Below are 19,705 nucleotides of genomic sequence, written 5' to 3'. Positions count from 1 at the left end.
CCTTTTCGCGATGAACGGCGGGGGTTATGCAGCGTGGTTATTTGCATACACTACACTCGCTCGTCTGCTTTCTGCGTCTCAGTTTTCGTGTGTATAAAATCGCGGCCCCCACACGCTCCTTCCCGCTCAAAACTTCTAACCTAACCAAGCTCTCCGGCGATGTGAGAGAAGTCGCCGTGGCGTAGGAAGCGAACGAAGAAAGCAGCGCCACCACTCTCTCGGTGGCCGTTCCCCCTGCTCTACGTCGAGGAGCTCCACATTGCCGTGACTGAGCTCACCTCCGTCCGCATCCGCCGCGATCGTTAAATCGTGTTGCTATTTATACTAAGCTCAGGTTAAGACCAAGACCGTCCAAAAATAATATCCAAATCATAACAAAATAATATTAGCTGGATAGATTTTAATTTGGTTTTCGACTTTCCATTAATATGGGGTCTGGAAATAATCAATGTACACAAAATAGTAAATCCAATCTTAATATATTTAGAAAACCAACATTTTTACTGTTGTAGGATTATGAGCATTAACAAGATGAGATTATACCACCACCAAAAAAAATAATTGCATCAACACTTAAGGAAGAAGATAATGATTACAACATTTAAGACCTCAAGCACCTAAGAAGAATATTTTGATCTATACTTAAAAAGTTTAGATTCTTTTGATCTAACAAGAACATATAGGTTGACCCAAAACCTGTTTGCTTGAATCAGATCATGCATATGCTTGAGTATCACAATAAAATAATAAAAAAATCAAAGACAGACATTACTGTGTATTATAATACATGGCCAGTGCAATAATACAAATTACTCGATCAAAAACAGTGTTTACCCTCGTCCGTATACAACTCTCCTTGCTCAATGATGCATAGTACAAAGTGCTTGAACATTGCCGATTGGATGCAGCAGGCAGCAAGGTAAATGAAATGGTAGGAGTAATGGAATTGATTATATTGCAGAATGAGAGAGATCCGGTAAACTTCATTATTTCACAAAGACGTTGACCAGAAGTTGAGCAGGTCCGTGCGAGACACTTCAATGGCCGAGCTTAAAATACAGGATCAAAAAAATTGGCAGAACCAGAGCTACGATAATCCCACCTATTATCCACTTGTTACTGTCCATCCTTCTCGAAATGGCTATCAGGATCCGTTTGCTCTTACTAATGATGTCATCACCTCCATGTAACTACGATCCACGCCAAACTAAAAATCATCAGGATTTGTGCAGTGCAAGGGAAATAAAGAACAAGTTATATGCAGCATTTTTCATGCTCTGATAGCAATCGCCACCACTCCCAAGCCCTGCTGACGTCATCTATTCGGGGGTGCACACAACTAAAGTGCAGCTTGAATGGGTTGGTTTGGGACAAAACCCTACATATTGAGAGTCCCCAATCATAATGAACACCGGCTGATTGGGGTTTTTCCGACTCTAGACCAACCAAACTAGTTCGGGCCAAGCATCGTGTTGTCCTAGTTCTATGTAGCTAAAAATATACAATTAAAGGAAAAAGAATAAAAAAATTCAAAAGAAAAATTAAATGGTGACTTAATCCCCTAAGATACTGGTTCCGTTGGATCTTTTGCCAGAAAGCAGACTGCACTACGATCCAAACTGTAGCATCTTTCTTTTATCATCACCTACTTGCTACAACATTTTTAAGTGGCGAAGTACCATGGTGAATGTCAGATACCTCGCCACTACTAATCTTCCAACTCAAAGATTTAAAAACTCAGTGTCTGATCTGTATAACTGATGGAAGGAGTTTACCTTTTTGGATGAATGCTTACTGGTTCTTGATGTTTTATATGAGGTAACGAATTCAGTCCTTAGTCCCTACTTTAGCATTTGTAAATGGTTTAATCTTGATGCATCTAATAATCAGAGAACTGGTTAATTCCCCGGTCCCCACATCCAACAACCTAACCCTAGAATCCTCGATCCAGGGGCGTAAATCGCCAAGCAAAACCCAATTGTGCGAAGAAAAGAGCAAAGGAATCGAAATTAAATTTGGAAACCCACAAGAAAAAGAAATCGAAGAAAACGAGATCAACAAGAAGGGGAAATCAGTAAGCACAAAAAGTAGAGATGGCTTTCAAAAGTTGTATGCAGCTCGCGGTTGGGCTCAACCGAAATCGTTGGCCCGTTCTCGTCAACAAAACGTATGAGCTAATGCCAAGTCTCGTGACAGTCCAACCGAACTTCTAATTAACCCATTATAAATACACTCTGACTTTTCTTCACCATTGTCTCCTCCTCGTTCGCAGTTCTATTTAAACACCGAGAGCTATGGCCATCTCCCACATCCACTTTCTTAAAGATGTTCATTTTCCTCTTTTTCATGCTCTTCTTGTTGCTCCTTTGCAACCACTTCGTGAGGAAGACATCGACGCTGTGTGATATGCCGAACGGTTCTACAAGAAGGAGGCTAGGCGGCTAAAGTTGAACCGAGGGAATGAGTTGACCATGTTCACTCCCAAGTACAGAAGGGAAGCGACAGCTTCGGTGTGGTGTAATGGAGAGTGTTGGTGCAGACAAATAAGGCCTAGGGATTTTATAAAAACCTTGAATAAATTCTGAGCAATTAGATGTTCCTTGCATAAATAAATATAGTTCAGCAACTACTGCACTAACCTCGCCTTCTACTACTCTCAGTACTTGAAACTTGTCATCCTGCTATGCTGCATTGTCTAACAAACTCTGGAAGTCGGTCAACATTGTTGCAATCTGCTCTACACACTGCATAATCTCACTTATTTCTTTTTGAAGTTCTAATAAGATGAGATTCTCCTCCCTGCATACAATACACGATCTTCAACTCTTTTATGCATTTGATCAATGTCCCCCTCTTCACCGTCGTATTTTCAGTTTGATGACCTCTAATCTCCTCATTCCTATTGATAGGGATGAACACATAAGCAACACCTAGACGAAGGCTCGGAGCCACCTACTCCCTACCGACCACCAACGGAATGTCACGTCACCTGCCCCAACTTCCTGAAGTGAGTCTGCAGGAATTTTTCCTCACCGATACTGTAGTCGGAAATATAAACCTGGCTCCACATTAATGGTCTACGACATGGCCCCGCTTCACCAGCCGAACGAACAACGAGAGGACCACGCCCTGCTTGACCCAAAGAAGCAAGAAAACCCGATCGGAGACACAATTGCGATAGTCCCCAAATGTTGCCCCTGGAAGCATGCGCCGGCATGTCGCCTGTATTAAATGTTTCCACCACGCCGGGTAAGGGGAGCATTGATGAAAGCCCATCCGCTCCACCTAGGGCAAATATGTAGAAGAGACTCTTTACTCTCTTAATTCATTGTTAATACTCTTGTCTTCCTCCCTCCCAATTTTTCTGACTTAAGCATCGGAGGGGTCGAGTCGAGACACTCCCGGCGCAAAGCCTGTTGTGCAAGGTCATCGACTTAGCCCGGAGGCACGACCAGGAAGCTACCCGACAGAAGAGATCACCCAACTCCCAAACCAAGCTTCGCCGCCCGAAGATTGAGCCACTCCTAGCGTGTTGTCTCTCCCTACAGTTTTTTTCGTCTTGCCCGTAGTACCAACTCTCCACATCAACTAGGAAGAGTGACTAGAAAGGAGCGCTTTCATCAGAAAATCGACCGAACCGACTCACCAATTGACGATCGTGTTAACACCTATCAAAGTTAAAATTTTCTTCTCCATCTCTTCATTCACGAGCTTAGTCTCAACAGTATCCCGCTGAAAAGTCTCAAGGACTTCATTTAGTAACATATTTTTTCTTAGGTGGATTTTGACCTTTCTGATTTGCTTCTGATAGTCGTGTTTCCCTCTCCATCAATTTAATCTTTACAGCTTCTGCTTGAAGATCCAGTTCTTCAAATAAGCTAGTTACGATGTTCAAATCAAACTCTAAAATCAATAGGCGATTTCTTAGTTCTTCTTCTGGATATGTAAGAGTCAAAAAATTACATCTTTTCCTCTTTGATCACCCTTACTTTCTCAATTAGTCTACTAATCTCACTGATAAGATTATTTTTAATCACATCGAGAGATTACAGATCATAACAGGGAGATTTCAGATCCATGAGTCTCTCATCATTAAGATTCTTGGAGAACAAAGAAAGATGATCAATTCTCATTGCTTCTACAAGAATTTCAACACGCTCCTCTTCCAAAATATTGTACTGCTCCTCTTTCTTCCAAAGGAAAGATGACCTAGTTTGGTCAAAATATTGATTTTGACTTTGGTCAAAATCTAATTTTGATCTCGATCTTGACCCTGATTTGGATTTTGATTGCTTAATAGTGATTTTGACCAGGTCACTATCCAAAATTTAATTTTGACTAGAACAACTTTTCTTAATTTGATGTTGATCAGATTTTGATATGGTCAACTCCTATTTTTGACCAATCATATCTAATTTTGACATGGTTAAAATTCAAGTTTGAGCAATTTTGATCACAGTCGATCCTAACTTTTGATCAAACCTAGATTTTGATTATAATTTGGTTAGATTTTGACCACAACTTGATTTAAATTTAATTTAGTAAGAATTTAAGTTTTTAATTAATTTTAATCTTGATCAACTTTTATTTTGACTAACCTAATTGGGACGAAGTTTGGCCCAAATTTATGAGCCCATTTTGAGTAGTTCAATTCTGGGCTTGTCCAATTAAATAGAATTGATTGGACCAATTTAAAGACTTTTTATGGAATTAAAAAAACTATGAATAACAATTATTTTTAGTTTTCCCATATAAAATAATGGTAATTTTTTATTTTCTTATGGTACTTAAATTTCAATTATTATTTTTGGATATTTATGTAATTATTCACATGCATATTAAAAAAATAAAATAATATTTATTTTTTATATAAAGGTATGATTTATGTTTTTACAATAATCATTATATTAAAAATTTTAGTGAATATTATTTGTATTTTATTTTCTTAAATTTTATTTGATTTATAGTTACCAAAGTAGCATAGGATTATATTTTTATGGGACATAAATTATAATAAATATTTTACCATTTAAATGCTATTTAAAATATATTTTATATTCTCGGATTAGTCTTATAGTTACAAAGTAATCTGAACTAATAATTTTATAAAATTATATTATAGAATTAATCATATATAGTATTAAAAAATAATATTCAAAATAACACATAGATTTAGATAATCACAAGGAATATCTAATTCGAATAATTGTATGATAAGGTAGGATAATATCCAAATGTAACAATACCATTCCATAAGGTTGATTATTTCGTCCGGTAAAATAAAGATGATATCAATAATTCAATATTTATTAAAAAAAACTTAAAATATTAATATTATATTATTTTTATTGTTACGATTATATTTTCCATTATATTGTTATACTTTTAGTGTTCCTATATTTTTTAAGATTCAATTATTATAAATGGTTTGAACATATCTAATTTACAATAAGTATGTTAGACCTTTTCCAAACTTGTTGGAAGGATAACAAATTTAATTGTTGAAATTTTTATAAAATAAATAATTGAAATAAATAATTAGGAAAGGTCTATTTAGGCTTAACTTTATGATAATTACTAATAATATTTAGATTTCATTATAATATATAACTTACAAATTGAAATTTGTTAATAAATCATTGGTTGACATCTTAATAAAAAAATTGGCTATAGCTCAATATTATGGGATTCGAGGAATTCTATGACATCCTCGTTATGGCTAACAAAGCTACAATGCTAAAAAAATCGTAGCTCTTCTCGTATAATTCATTTTTAGTCTCTTTTCTTTTAGTTCAACTCATTTAAATTTTTTTATAACATAAATAAATGATAAGTGAAACTTAAATAAGCTAACTATATTTAGGAGGAATTAATATTAAAGACGGAATGGTTCTATTATATTCTTATATTATTATAAAGACTATACAAACTCATAAAAGAAAAACTTTTACAATAAAGTGTGAAGAAGGACTAATAAGGTTTACTTCGAAAGAGAAAGGTTAGTAACCTTTGTATACTTTTAATCAAATAATATAAAAGTCTCTTCTAATATTTAGTGAATTGTACTTAATATTTCAAACTCATGTTACCAATAATGGATAGGATTTCATTTTAATTCAAAAAAGCCAAAGGAGCATGAAAGATACATCGCCATAGGGAATCATTTTAACTAATAGTTTTAGCTTACATTTAAAAATGATCCATCTAATAAATCTTAAGGATACATACTATTTTCCTATTATTCTATAAATTTATTTTTTATCTAGAATTATTAGGATATTAACCTTTTTTGGTGATGACAAACTCAATATATTTATGATTAAATAAAAGTTGATTATGAAATTTTGTATGATAGTTTTTACAGAACTAATGTGAATCTTGAGTTTGCAATGAATCTATAGTCAAATGTTTTAAATAAAACATAGTCCCAGGAACTTTTTGAGATCATACAATTACATCTGTAGATCATTTGATGTTTTCTATTGTATGGAGAAAGAAATTTTCCACATTTATATATAACTAGTTGAAATATGATTGTATATATCTAATTCATATGATTGTAGTATCATGAACCTTAGTACATATTTCAGTATTATTGAGTTTATACTATACTTCCAAACTAAAAGGTAAAACCCATTCACAGAAGGAAAAAGGTTATCAGAACTTTTTTCCTCTCCATCTTAGTGTTGCATAGCAATTGGATATCCAAATTCCATAAGAATGGTGAACAACAAAAAAGAAGAAAGACAATCCAAGAATAATGTGATGGAAACAAAGAAAACAACTTTCCATACAAACTGTTATTTCACATCAGCAAAGCCTAACATTTATCGGTTATGTTGCCCCTAAATCCCATAATTATCAAACTAACCTTTAACTACATGGCGACCAGATTATAATAAAAGGCTAGAAATGCAATGATTAAGCACTATAATATAAAGTGAAAAGACAATAAACTAAAACCTGTCATACCGCCAATGTATCAGCCATCCCTGGCTTCAGCAGCTCTTCTCTTGCAGCTTGGCTGGGATTAGGGATGGTAATTCTTTTAAATTCACTCTTCAAGTTGTGAATGTCCGACTTGTATTCCCTCAACTTTGCCAGCAATCTGGCCTTTAGCTCGGCTCCAAGCTTCTGGCTTCGAGATTCATTTTTCGAATCTAGAAAAGCAATCTTATAAAGTTGCAGGTCCTATTAATCAACCAATGAGATACAATCGAGCGTATTACTAGATTCTCCGCATCTTCCAGGCCAGATTTATCAGATACCTTCTGCTTCTTTTTCTCTGTCGAGCAAATTACATGTTTAATAAGTTCACGAGAAAGAGAGAGAGAGAGAGAGAGAGAGAGAGGTACCTCCATCGAGAAGTGCAGCTGATGTACATTTCCGTGAGAGAGATGCGGAGATCTCACTGTACTGGCGCTCGTAACCATCGAATACCTCGCTCATTGTGATCGCATTAGATTCCAAACTCTGAAATAAAGTCGAAACTAGATTCAGCACATAAATCCAGCGATCGACTAATCTCGATGCATCTAATAATCAGAGAACTGGTTAATTCCCCGGTCCCCACATCCAACACCCTAACCCTAGAATCCTCGATCCAGGGGCGTAAATCGCCAAGCAAAACCCAATTGTGCGAAGAAAAGGGCAAAGGAATCGAAATTAAATACGAAAACAACAGATTTTGAGATCGGATCGTCGTGAGATGAAACCCACACGAAAAGGAAATCGAAGAAAACGAGATCAACAAGAAGGGGAAATCAGTAAGCACAAAAAGTACAGATGGCTTTCACATTTTGTACGCAGCTATCGGTTGGGCTCAACCGAAATCGTCGGCCCGTTCTCTTCAACAAACCGTATGAGTTAATGCCGAGTCTCGTGACAGTCCAACCCGACTTCTAATTAACCCATTATAAATACCCTCCTACTTCTCTTCACCATTGTCTCCTCCTCGTTCGCAGTTCTACTTAAACACCGAGAGCTATGGCCTTTCACATGTACTGGCGCTCGTAACCATCGAATACCTCGCTCATTGTGATCGCATTAGATTCCGAACTCTGAAATAAAGTCGAAACTAGATTCACCACATAAATCCAGCGATCGACTAATCGCGATGCATCTAATAATCAGAGACTGGTTAATTCCCCGGTCCCCACATCCAACACCCTAACCCTAGAATCCTCAATCCATGGGCGTAAATCGCCAAGCAAAACCCAACTGTGCGAAGGAATCGAAATTAAATTCGAAAACAACAGATTTCGAGATCGGATCATCGTGAGATGAAAACCCACAGAAAAAAGAAATCGAAGAAAACAAGATCAACGAGAAGAGGAAAACGAAGAAACTGATCACGAGGAGAAACATAACAGGGAAATCAATCGTCACCAGATCTTGCGATTAAGAAGGAGGGGCGCGAGGGCGACTGAACTCGGAGCGGAGAGAGGTGCACACGAGGAGAAGAACCTGCCGCGAGGAAAACGGCATCGGGCATTGCACTTTTATTGGTAGCCCGCGTTGCTCCGCCCTCTTTAAATTTAGATCTGTTGTTATCAGGACACCAAACACGGAAATGTTCCTTTCTATTTGATGGAGTTATCTGCCGGATGATGATGTTAAATGGAATACCATATTAGCTGATTGGTGTGACACCCAAGACACGGATCTCCCGTCGCTTCGGCTCTTTAATTTTAGTAATTATCGATCACCTGTGTAACACAAGATATCAAACAGATAACTAGAGTTTTCTATTGGTAAGCAATGTGGGCCAGCCGATCGTAACAAATGGAATACCAGACTGATCTGATTGGTGAAGCAGTCATGACACATATCATAACTCACACGTCATATATAATATGTTTTCATCACCAAGTATTTCTTTTACTTCTCCGTTAAGCATTGTGGGTTGAAGTTTTATCTCCACCACCATGTCGTGATCATATGCAAAGCAACCATGTAAATTAGCTATTTATGGAAATAAATGGCTATTTATGTTCAATGAAATTAAGTTTAATGAGTTAGTTATGTCGATTATAATTATAATGTATTGTCAAGTATTATAGTATATAATATTGTCATCATTTATAATGTATTATCAAGTATATACTTGTTAATTTAGGTTTATGCATTCTAGATCAATTATGATTTGGGCTCACCGAAATTAAGTTTCATAAGTTAATTACGTCGATTATAATGTTTTATCGAGTATTATAATGTATTACCAAGTATATAATTATTAATTTAGATTTATGCATTTTAGATCAGTGAATTATGATCATGACATTTTGTTATGTGGATTAGATCATGACATTTTGTTATGACAAAAATCTTTTTTCTATAGATTATGATCAAATTTGGACATGATTTTGGCACAAACATCCTTTTTGGCATAAGTTCAACCCTTTTTTACTAAAATATGTTAGGTCAAACCATATATTATTGCTAGATTGGGCTATGTTTGCCATAAAACAAATAAGATTTAAAATCCAAAGCGTTGTGTTTGAGAATTTTTGACCAATAACAATGTCAAAAGAGCTTATAACAAAGATCTTTCTTACATGTTTGACCAATTTTGGACACCATTTATAGTGATCGACACAAAACATCTATTTTTGGCTCAAATTCAGTCTTATAATGTTGGGCGAGAATAGGTCTGTCACACCGAAACGTACCGCCCGGTATGGGCGGTACGTACCGGTCCAACACATTACCAGTACGCGGACCGTCCGGTATTGTTACAATGCTACAGTGTTATACTGTATCGTTGCTACAGTATTACAGTGCTATACTGCAACACTGCTACAATATGTAAAAAAATATAAAATTGTTCAGTACGTCATGGTGTACCATTCGGTATGCTCTAATGTACCACTCGGTACACCGGTATTGTACCATACCAAGCTAGGATCGAAACGTCGGTATAATACGATACGATATCTTCTGCCAAATTTTCTGAAACATTTATGATATTTTTTTAATGAGTGTTGGGCCATGAGCCTCACAAAAGATAAATTGATTATTTTGATAAAAATAATATAAATGTGTAAGGGCATTATATGAAAGAAGCTTCTGGTTTTACTGGATGGTATCTAAATATTCAAATATTTATTTTTATCTGATTTTTTTTCTACTTTGATGAAAATATCCTTATCTTTTTTTGGTTAAATGATTTGATCACATATGTTATTTAAAAAATAAACTTAATTTTGATTATTAATTATCATAATATTTTTTAAAAAAGAAAATAAAATTAAACATCTTACAATCATATACTAATGATTCTAAAATAATTAGTATTATTTTTTTTTAAAATATGATAATTAATTTTTTAATAGCATATATGATCAAGTCGTTTTAGTAAAAAATCAAAGGTTTTTACCTAAAGAAAAAAACTAATAATGATATATTACCCCATATGTTATTCTTTTAGAATTTTTATAAAATCCTTTCTTACGATAAAAACCTTCTTTATAAATTATGACCAAATTTGGATATATATATATATATATATATATATATATATATATATATATATGATATTATTTGTGTATGTATATATATACATAATTACTTGTGAGTATTTTATGTATATAACTTTTAGATATATTATATGTGTATATATATATTTTTTCCTTGACACACAAGCTCAAACCATATAATATTGGGTAATATGGCGAAAAATATTGTAAAATCAAAATATGTTAGACCAAACTTCTTAAAATATTATGATAATTTTTCATGTCATGTTGGGTTGTGAGACTCATATTTATCATAGAATAGATAACATTTAAAATGGTTATTTTATTTTGGTACATACAATATGAATATTTTTTAGCCAAGAACAATTCCAACATACATCCTCTATCAATTATGGCCAAATTTGGAAAGAACATACTAATCTATTTTTCCTTATTAAGTTGACAAATCCAACAAAAAAATTCTATATGTTGTTCTTTTTATTTTCTTCTTAAATTCATTACATTTATATGTATGTAGTAGTCACCTAAGTAGTGCAAAGGACAATATATCAAAATAAGATTTAGTTCTCACAAACCATAGAACTCCTTCCAGAAGTTGACATATGTTTGTAGAAATTTTTATTTATAAATTATAGCTGAAAATGATCAAGCTGAAGAGTGAAAGAAATAATATAATATTCTCATAATTATATTGATATTTTTCCATAAATAAAAATTTAGATTTCCGAATCAATTGATTATCTCCTTTTATAGAGGATATTGATATGTTGGCATAAAATAGATGAGTATAAAATTAAAAAAAGTAAAATTTTTATTATAATTAATTGATTTTAGTATTTTAATCTATATATTTTTAAAAATTATATTAATATTTTTATATTATAAAAATAAAATATTTAATTTTATTTTTTTTTATATCATCGATTCTATTCATACAAATACTATACGTGATCAGTAATAAATCGAAGTGAGAGACAATCAATATATGCTTAATAATAAATTTTATAGTTTTTAAATAAATTAAATAATATGAGAAGAAATAAAATTAAATATCTTATTTTTATAATTATAAGGATCTTAATATAATTTTTATACGTAGCTAATTATCGAAATAATACATAAATAGTCAATTGTTGAAATATATTTTTTAAATTAAAAAAATGAGTTATTTAAGGCCACGTCACTGTTGGAACCATCGGTCAAAGTTATGCACATTGAAACCGGTGCCTCGGGTCCCACCCAACCAGAACGCCTGCTTTCCCCCTCATCGACTCGCTCGCCGCCTTACTTAAGTGGAGACCCCCATAATCTGTGATGTCCTACATATCGTCATTCGGGCTACACGGCATTTCTCGAATGGCAGCACATATTTGACTTCATTAAGGATTCTGACGTCACTATTTTTGGTGCAGTATTCGGTTCCCTAATCCGGGATAGACAGGGAATCCCACGAGCGGCACTAATCCACCATGTCCGGATGGAAGATATTACCATAGTTACCTGACGTGTGATTGGAAGGAGGGCGGGCTCGGTATCGGGTCCGCGGCCGTATCCAATTGCGACGTGGCAATGAAAGGGGTAGCGAGACATGGGTAGGAACCCTTTGAACCGACCCAAACACCGCATCCTCTTCCTCGATCCCGTTATTGTTCCGCAGAGAGCGAGCGACGGGGAGCAAGATCGCGTCGTTAGGGTTAGGGTTTTCATCGTCTCCAAACTCCTCACTCGCTTCGCTTCGCGCGTTTCGTCCTACTCGTCCTGATTCGATTCAGGGTTTACCCTCTCAAACCCGAGCCGCCGCCCTCTCTGCGTCCGTTTCATGCATGGCTTCGGGCCCCGCTGCCGCTGCCGCCGCCGCCGACGACGGCGATGGCATCAGTGAGACCCGACGGACGCCGGAGTTAAAGGTATACAGCCGCAGGCGTCGCGGTAAGAACCCCCCTGCGGCCGACGCCCAGAACCCCCAGCCCTCCTCCCGGGAAACCCTAGCCACCACTACCACCACCGGCGACGTTGACTCCTCCCTTCAGCAACCGCCTCCGCCGCCCCCTTCTCCGCCGGAGCGTCACCAGTTCCAACGCTCGGCCTCTTCGGGCAACGAGGCCTCGAGCCTGAACCGCCACGAGCCGGAGGCCACGCCCGACCCCAAGGGCTCTGCTCCCCACCAGCAGAACGGCCACGTTGCGGTTGAGGACGCCAAGCGGTCGCAAGGGGAGGCCCGTGACCTACGCCGGATGCTCACCGCCCAGCTGGATCAGGTGAGGGACCTCCTCAAGAGGCTTGAGACCCGTGAGCACCAGCTCTCCGCCATCCCCTCTGCTGGCGGCGGAGGCAGCGGCGTCGGTGCTGCTCCTTCTCAACTCTCGGTAAATCATGTCAACACTCCGGTGGCGAGTAAGAGAGAATCGGTGTTTTCCGAGGCCATTTCTGCCACCCCTGCCCCATTACGTCCCCAGCTCAACATCTTGGTGCCACCTGGTGTCGGTTCCAGGAACAGCCTTGGTACTTCCACGATAGAAAGGGAGAAGAGAACGCCCAAGGCGAATCAGTACTTCCGTAGCTCGGATTTCATTCTGGGGAAGGAGAAGTTTCCTCCTTCAGTATCTCAGAAGAAGTCCAAGTCCAGCAAAAGCAGGAAGCACTCGACCGTGGAATCAGATTATAGGGCATCAGCCAACAAGAAAATTTATGCGAATGCCTTCAGGAGCTGCCGAACACTGCTCGATAAGCTCATGAAGCACAATTTTGGATGGGTATTCAATAAGCCAGTGGACGTCGAGGGTCTCGGTCTCTATGATTACTTCTCCATCATAAAGCACCCAATGGACCTTGGCACCGTGCAATCCCGCGTTGCCAGTAATTTCTACGAGTCTCCCTTGGAATTTGCAGCAGATATTAGACGTACATTCCAGAACGCCATGTTGTACAATCCCAAGGGGCAGGATGTGCACGTTATGGCTGAGCAGCTCCTCAACGTCTTTGAGGAGAGATGGTCACTGATCGAGACAGAGTTCACTGAGCATTTGCATCAGCTACATTTGTTCAGTATGAGAAACCCCCCCTCTTTGGATATGAGAACTCTTGAGATGTCGAGCTCCACTGTGCAACCCATGGAGATCGATATGAGGCCTGTGGTGCAACCCATGGAGATTGATATGAGGCCCGAACAAAACCAGACCCAGCATTTTGGCCGGCCTACAGCTCTGAAGAAACCCAAGGCTAATGACATAAACAAGCGGGACATGACATTCCGGGAGAAGCAGACATTGAGACGTCATTTGGAGAGCCTGCCACCAGAGAAGCTGGAAACTGTTGTACAAATTATTAAGAAGAGGAACTCTGTTTTGAACCTACATGATGACGAGATTGAGGTGGACATAGATTGTGTAGATGCAGAAACACTTTGGGAGCTTGATAGATTTGTAACTAACTATAAGAAGACTCTAAGTAAGCACAAACGGAAGGCAGAGCTTGCGATGCTTGCTAGGGCTGAGGCAGAGCGCCACAACCGAGAAAGGTTGAATGGAGAGGTGAGAAATGAAGAATTTATTTTATTTTTTTGTATTGTATTTCTCCTTGGACGTGTTATCATATTTATCTGTTGTTTTGTTTCATTTGTGATAGGATCCTTATCCAGTTGTTGCTGAAGTGCCCGAGCAAGTCAAGAATGGTATATGGCTTTTGAGTATGAATTATAATGATCTTTTTGGTTAATATTTTCATCTCGTACTAATTACATTATGCTAATAAATTTTGAGCAGCGGTGGATCAGAATAAGGTTGCTGCTCCTTTGACAGAAGCAGGAGCAAATAATGGAAATGATGAGAGTGGGTCAAGTGGTTCCAGTCGATCCAGCAGTGACTCTGGATCCTCTGATTCTGGTAATATTCTTATGCAACATATCATATATCTGTGTAAGGACAATTATGGAGCACTAATTTCATCATATATATATACACACACACACACCCTGGGTCTGTGTAAACAGAAGTTGCTAAGTTTTATTATTTTATATACATGCATCTTTAAACTGACATTGACTTTTTGCAGATTCTGATACTGAAAGCTCCTCATCATATGAATCGGATGCTGCACATTCGCCTGGGAATTGAACAGATTTCACTTAGGTATGAATTAGGTGGTTGTTCATAGCTTGTATTTCAACCAGTGTACCATACGTTGTCAGTTCACTTGTCACTATCTTTTGTAACATTAACTTGAAATACATCTTGTCTATGGCTCTGAGTTTACCTGTGTTCAATTCAGAAAAATACACACTTGGAATCCTACCTTTTTGCCATGAGTCAATGTCGAGACATTTATTGATTGTTATGTTTTCACTTCTTAGTTAATATAATCTTTGGTTTGCAAGGGGCAACAAGAGGGCCAAATTATATTTAGATATACAGATTGATCTTTAGTTAAACAGGGTTTATTCTTGCTTTGGTATATTTCTATCTAATGATTATTTTACAATGTGCGAAAATGGACACACATAACTCAAATTATGTAAGAGAAAGGACTATATGCTTTTGAACAGCTTTTGATAGTCGATCATTCCTTTGGTTTTTGTTAACAAGATGGCCCTTGGGATAGTTTTTATCAAATAAAGAGCTAATAGTTTTGGAACATATGGCTTGACCTTTTAAGTGTACATATGTAAGAAAAATATCATAACATTATTAGAACCATATGACTGCTTATAGTAATAACTTATCATGATAAATGTGTGCACACTACAAGATTTATGAGCTTTGGAATAATATAATTTCACATGAGAAATTGATTTGTCATATAATTGAACATCTAGAAGTTGGTGATAAAAGTATAATATATCATCATGAACCAAAGTAAACAACTAAAACAATAATTGATTATGGAACATGTATGTTTCCAGGAATAATGTAAAAGGGTTTAAGACCTCTATTGTTATTGTGTGGTGTCCCATGTCTGTTGCTTATGTTGTTTTACTTCTAAGATCCTCTCAAGTACAACCTTGGCCATTTAAACAAGCCTTATGCATGTAGAACTAGGGAGAGTATTAGAGTGAGGTGGGGCAGGTTCACTCAAATTGTTCCCAGCTCACCACTCAAAAAAATAGCTCTATCCCCCTTTTGGTTTAGGAAATATTATACCATCATCATCTGCAACACTGATCCTGGTTTGTCCATCTCACTGTGATGTACATAAAAATTGAGAATATATAATAATACATATATTTTAATTACGTATGCAATATTGGGATGAATTTTTTCTTTGGACAGTACAAGTGTGGATAGGGCATGGCAAGTTGAGGCTGTAATAAATGATATTGCGGCTGAAGGTGGTCGAAGAAGAACCGACGGAGCCAATCAAACAAAATTCACGATGGTAGAAACAAGGATGATGATAGTGGTCGTCAGTCGTTGAATAGTAATTGGAGGTAAAAATGGAGGTGGTTGAAAGTGAAAATCATGACGAAAATGACAGTGGGTGCGAGACAATGATTTGAAAAGAGCTATAAAAGGTGAAGGGGTGGTCGTATGCGAAAATCATAGTGGCATCACTAGATGGTCGGAGAAAAGTGGAAAAAAGTCAAAGGTGACGATGTCACAGTGGCGACAAAGAATCTAGGGGTTTTTTTCTTTCACAATTTAGAGGAGGAGGAGGAGGAGGAGGGGGGCGGGATATTTGGAGAGCTGTTAACTTGATGTATTTGTTTAATTGAACCAATTCATCAACTATGATTAGGCTCAATTGTATTGATTTTCTTGATCTGAGCTTGATTATAGCATGCTTGGCTAGTGAGCACTTGGGTTGGGCTAGGCGAGCGCATGTGATGCTAGCGCCAGGCCTCAGGCAACCACTTAGGTGCCACCTGGACCAATTGCCTTGCATGGGTTCATGGCAAGGCGCTTAGCAATCGCCTGGACCAATTGCCTTGCATGGGTTCATGGCAAGGCGCTTAGCAATCGCCTCGCCTTACCCGTGCACATAAGCGAGCTTGAGTGCCTCTTGACATCATTCTAAAGGGGCCACAATTGTTTCAAACAAACATTTTTTAAAAGGTTGGTCTGGATTACCAAACTACTAGTGCATGGTTCTGGTGGTTGGTAAATATCTTAATGATTGATTGTAAGAGGATGTAATGGGAGTTGAATAAGCTCAAGGATGCCAGATGCTTCTGAGGCTTATTGTATTTCACAGGTGGATGAATGCCACATGTGGTGCAATAATTAGGTAGCCTTATTGCATTCCTATGGTTCAACTCTTGGGCCTCCACGAGAGCCAATAAGATTGTTCCATGCTTTCATTTGGATTTTCTGCTTATATAACATTATTTTTCCCCAGACCAGGTTGATGGGAAAATGTTTGATAAATACAACTGTGTTTAACTCAGTGCACACTATCATGAAAAATGAAAAATTTCTAATGTGATGCTTAAAATCACTTTTTATATTGATTGTTTGATGTCAATCTATATCTTCTTTGGATGGGCACTCTGATAAAGACCATGTCAGTGCATGTTGAAGTTCATGTTGATTTTTTTACGTTATTCTATTTTTTTTTTTTTTCTGGATGCGCATTATGATAACTAATCCTATTTGCTTTCCAAGTTTACTTATTTTTACTATATTATTACGCCTTGTGATAAAAAAAATTCACTTTAAACATATTTATTGCTGAATATAAGAAGAAAACATGAAGCCTTCATCAAGACATTCATGAGCTGCTATATGTGTGTGTGTGTGCGTGCACACACTCACACTTGACCTTCAAGAAATACCAAGAATAATTAGCTAATAAATGACTCAGACATCCCAACTAGAACATGAATATATCAGCACTATGTTTTGCCTTTGTGGTTTTTATCATATTTTTGTCCAATGGTTATTTCATAGTATGGCAATTCTTAAATTTTATGGCATGCATTTTATATGAAACATCTGGTAGGTGTGGCAATTTCAATCCAAACATGTGGTGCACCTGACCGGTCTGGCCGGATCGAGCTAGTAGGAAATGTTGTGGACTTGGGATATAATTTACAAAAGCCCACTGAAACACAGGGTGGGGACGTTATGCGTATCCTTCCCGTGAGCCAAACCTGACGTGAAAATATCAGCACTGTCTATTCAAATAAGTAATGTTCTTTAATAAGTGATATGTATGTGTATTTCCATGACCTTTTCACGTCAGGGTGGGGCAGGGAGAAACAGATCTTTTTTTTTTTGTGAGATGGGGTTATACTATACATAACCCAGTCAAGGAAGAGGTGGGGTTTACGAGTGGTAGGGTGGTGGATGTTGCCTTGCTGGAGTCCCTGTTGTCTGGTATTGATTTGATCTTGGATATGTATTGGTACATTTTTATTACAGGAACCATGATTAGTGAACAAAGGTGCTATGCTATAAAAACAGAAAATTGAACTAATATGATTTGTGAAAGAAGAAACAAATTCCAACTCTACTTCAAGGTTTTGCCCACACACTATTAATACTGTCTTCCGCATGCTACACATAAGATAGATGTAATTTTCATGTACTCTTTTCCTACAGTTATGACCGCTCTTCTCCTTACAGATGTCAGATGCTTTGTGGACAATCATTGTTCTTCGAGGTTTCACATGGATTCCCCACATAAAAAGGTGACATGTTATCTAAGTGCATAGCGTTGTTTCCCCCATGAAACTGGTCTTATTTCTTTCTTTAATAGATGGAGAATGCGGACCACCTTCACTTGGCAATTTTTTTGTGAGATGGTCTTGTTAGCAGTTTCTTTTACAAATATGATTGTACAGAAGGATTTGCGATCCATAGAGTTTCTGAATGGCCCTCATTTATCTTTCTCAATTGTAGCATAGCTTGTGCATATTTTTAGAATATGCTTTTTCAGTGTAATAGTTTAAAATAACTTAATGCACAGGAGCCTCTTATTTCATTTAGCCATAGCGCTCAGAAAGATATCTGGTAGTCCGAGTATCCCGTCGTCCGCCGTCGCGTACATTTGTCGTCTGAGATTGAGAAAGGTGGAATATTTGGGACCTCCATCCCTGGTGAAGTTGGATTGCCATGTTGACTTTGTTGCAGTGAGGCTTCCAGGAGACCAGGCAAACTGTCTCCTCTCGACTTCTGCAAATACTTGTTCTTGTTGCACAATCTGATGGCGGTATTTATATTACAATTGCCTGCGTTTGTTTTTGCCTTGATTCTTCTCCCCCTTTTCGCTATATCTAATGATCAGGTGGATTTTATGAATGTTGAGCTGCATTGCCATCATCAAGACGATAGTCTCTCTGCATTGCTGCGTGTAAGATTGTCTTCGAACCCATCGTACAGGAAAAAGTAACGAAAAATATAACTTCCTCCTTTTAATTGCTTATTGGGGGGTGAAAAGGCTGTTTTTCGTGTTTATTTTTATTTTGAGATTGTATGGTTGTGTTATTATTTTTATTTTTTGGTAATACTAAATAGGGGATAAAAATAGGCATTAATAGGAAAAAAAAAAGGATTGAAATGGATTTGGGTGGGGATGGATGTCATTTCTAGCTATCGATTTGCTTGAGTGTAAATACTTTATAGGAAAAGACGATCCTCCTTTTTAGGAATGTAAGGTCGAACTAAATTTGCCAGCTGCAAACGTGTGTGGGGTCTTTGTTTCAGCCGTGGATTAAAGAGGATATATTAGTAGCTTATACATCAGGATTTCATCACCCTATTGGTCTAGTGGTATATTTGTATTACTTCCACGGGAGACACCTGAGGTCGATTCCTTGCTTGACTGTATGTCCCTATTTTTAACAACATTGCGTCGGCGCCTTCGGAGATAAAAGAGAAAAAAAAATGATTTTTTTAGTCAAGAAATTAATTGGATTCAATTAAAAAAAAATTTCTAATATAAAATTATATTTATTTGTTTTTTTAAATATTATTTTTATATTTATTTATATGATTATATATTTTATTTTTTATATATTTGGGCCATGTAAAATTTACATATATATATATATATATTACTTATTAATCTTAATAAAAAAATATGTATTCACTTGTGAAAAATTATTAAAAATATTATAAGGATAAATTTATCATAAAATATTTAATAGATTTATATAACATAATTTTACCAAATAACACTTAAGTCAATACATATTTAAAGTATAATTAATATATTTTAAAATATATTTAAAATATGATTTTCCACTGTTGTTCATTTTACTCAGACTTTTTTTCAAAATCGTCTATTAAAAA

At 36.8% G+C, this 19,705-nt stretch overlaps 1 protein-coding gene and 1 pseudogene across 4 annotated transcripts; one reads left to right on the top strand and one right to left on the bottom strand.

Moving 5' to 3' along the window:
• Nucleotides 1-776: 776 nt before the first annotated feature.
• On the bottom strand, nucleotides 777-8,529 carry LOC135586765 (vesicle transport v-SNARE 13-like; annotated as a pseudogene).
• A 3,566-nt stretch (nucleotides 8,530-12,095) lies between these two features.
• LOC135598349 (transcription factor GTE4-like) lies at nucleotides 12,096-18,663 on the top strand. 4 transcript variants are annotated; one of them, XR_010481531.1, is made up of 6 exons: nucleotides 12,096-14,008; nucleotides 14,103-14,148; nucleotides 14,240-14,359; nucleotides 14,529-14,605; nucleotides 18,038-18,102; nucleotides 18,381-18,663. XR_010481531.1 is itself a non-coding variant. In XM_065091987.1 (5 exons), the coding sequence occupies exons 1-4, from the start codon at nucleotides 12,302-12,304 to the stop codon at nucleotides 14,588-14,590; spliced, it is 1,935 nt and encodes a 644-aa protein (XP_064948059.1). In that variant the 5' UTR covers nucleotides 12,096-12,301; the 3' UTR covers nucleotides 14,591-14,605; nucleotides 18,038-18,337. The 4 variants fall into 4 exon arrangements, 2 of the variants coding, with proteins under 2 accessions (XP_064948059.1, XP_064948060.1); XR_010481530.1 differs by lacking the exon at nucleotides 18,381-18,663 and adding an exon at nucleotides 18,171-18,337; XM_065091987.1 differs by lacking the exon at nucleotides 18,381-18,663 and having other exon boundaries at nucleotides 18,038-18,337.
• Nucleotides 18,664-19,705: the final 1,042 nt, after the last annotated feature.

This window comes from Musa acuminata, chromosome BXJ2-1 (genome assembly GCF_036884655.1).
Source record: "Musa acuminata AAA Group cultivar baxijiao chromosome BXJ2-1, Cavendish_Baxijiao_AAA, whole genome shotgun sequence".
In the NCBI taxonomy this organism is placed as follows: Eukaryota; Viridiplantae; Streptophyta; class Magnoliopsida; order Zingiberales; family Musaceae; genus Musa; species Musa acuminata.
This window is presented reverse-complemented; position numbering and strand designations above follow the sequence as displayed.

What these genes read in the sequence shown, in the direction of transcription:
- LOC135598349 (XM_065091987.1), top strand. Translation starts at nt 12,302, where the DNA reads ATGGCTTCGGGCCCCGCTGCCGCTGCCGCCGCCGCCGACGACGGCGAT. An exon ending in GCCCGAGCAAGTCAAGAATG is followed by an intron (nt 14,149 to 14,239) that starts GTATATGGCTTT and finishes AATTTTGAGCAG; the next exon opens with CGGTGGATCAGAATAAGGTT. An exon ending in CTCTGGATCCTCTGATTCTG is followed by an intron (nt 14,360 to 14,528) that starts GTAATATTCTTA and finishes GACTTTTTGCAG; the next exon opens with ATTCTGATACTGAAAGCTCC.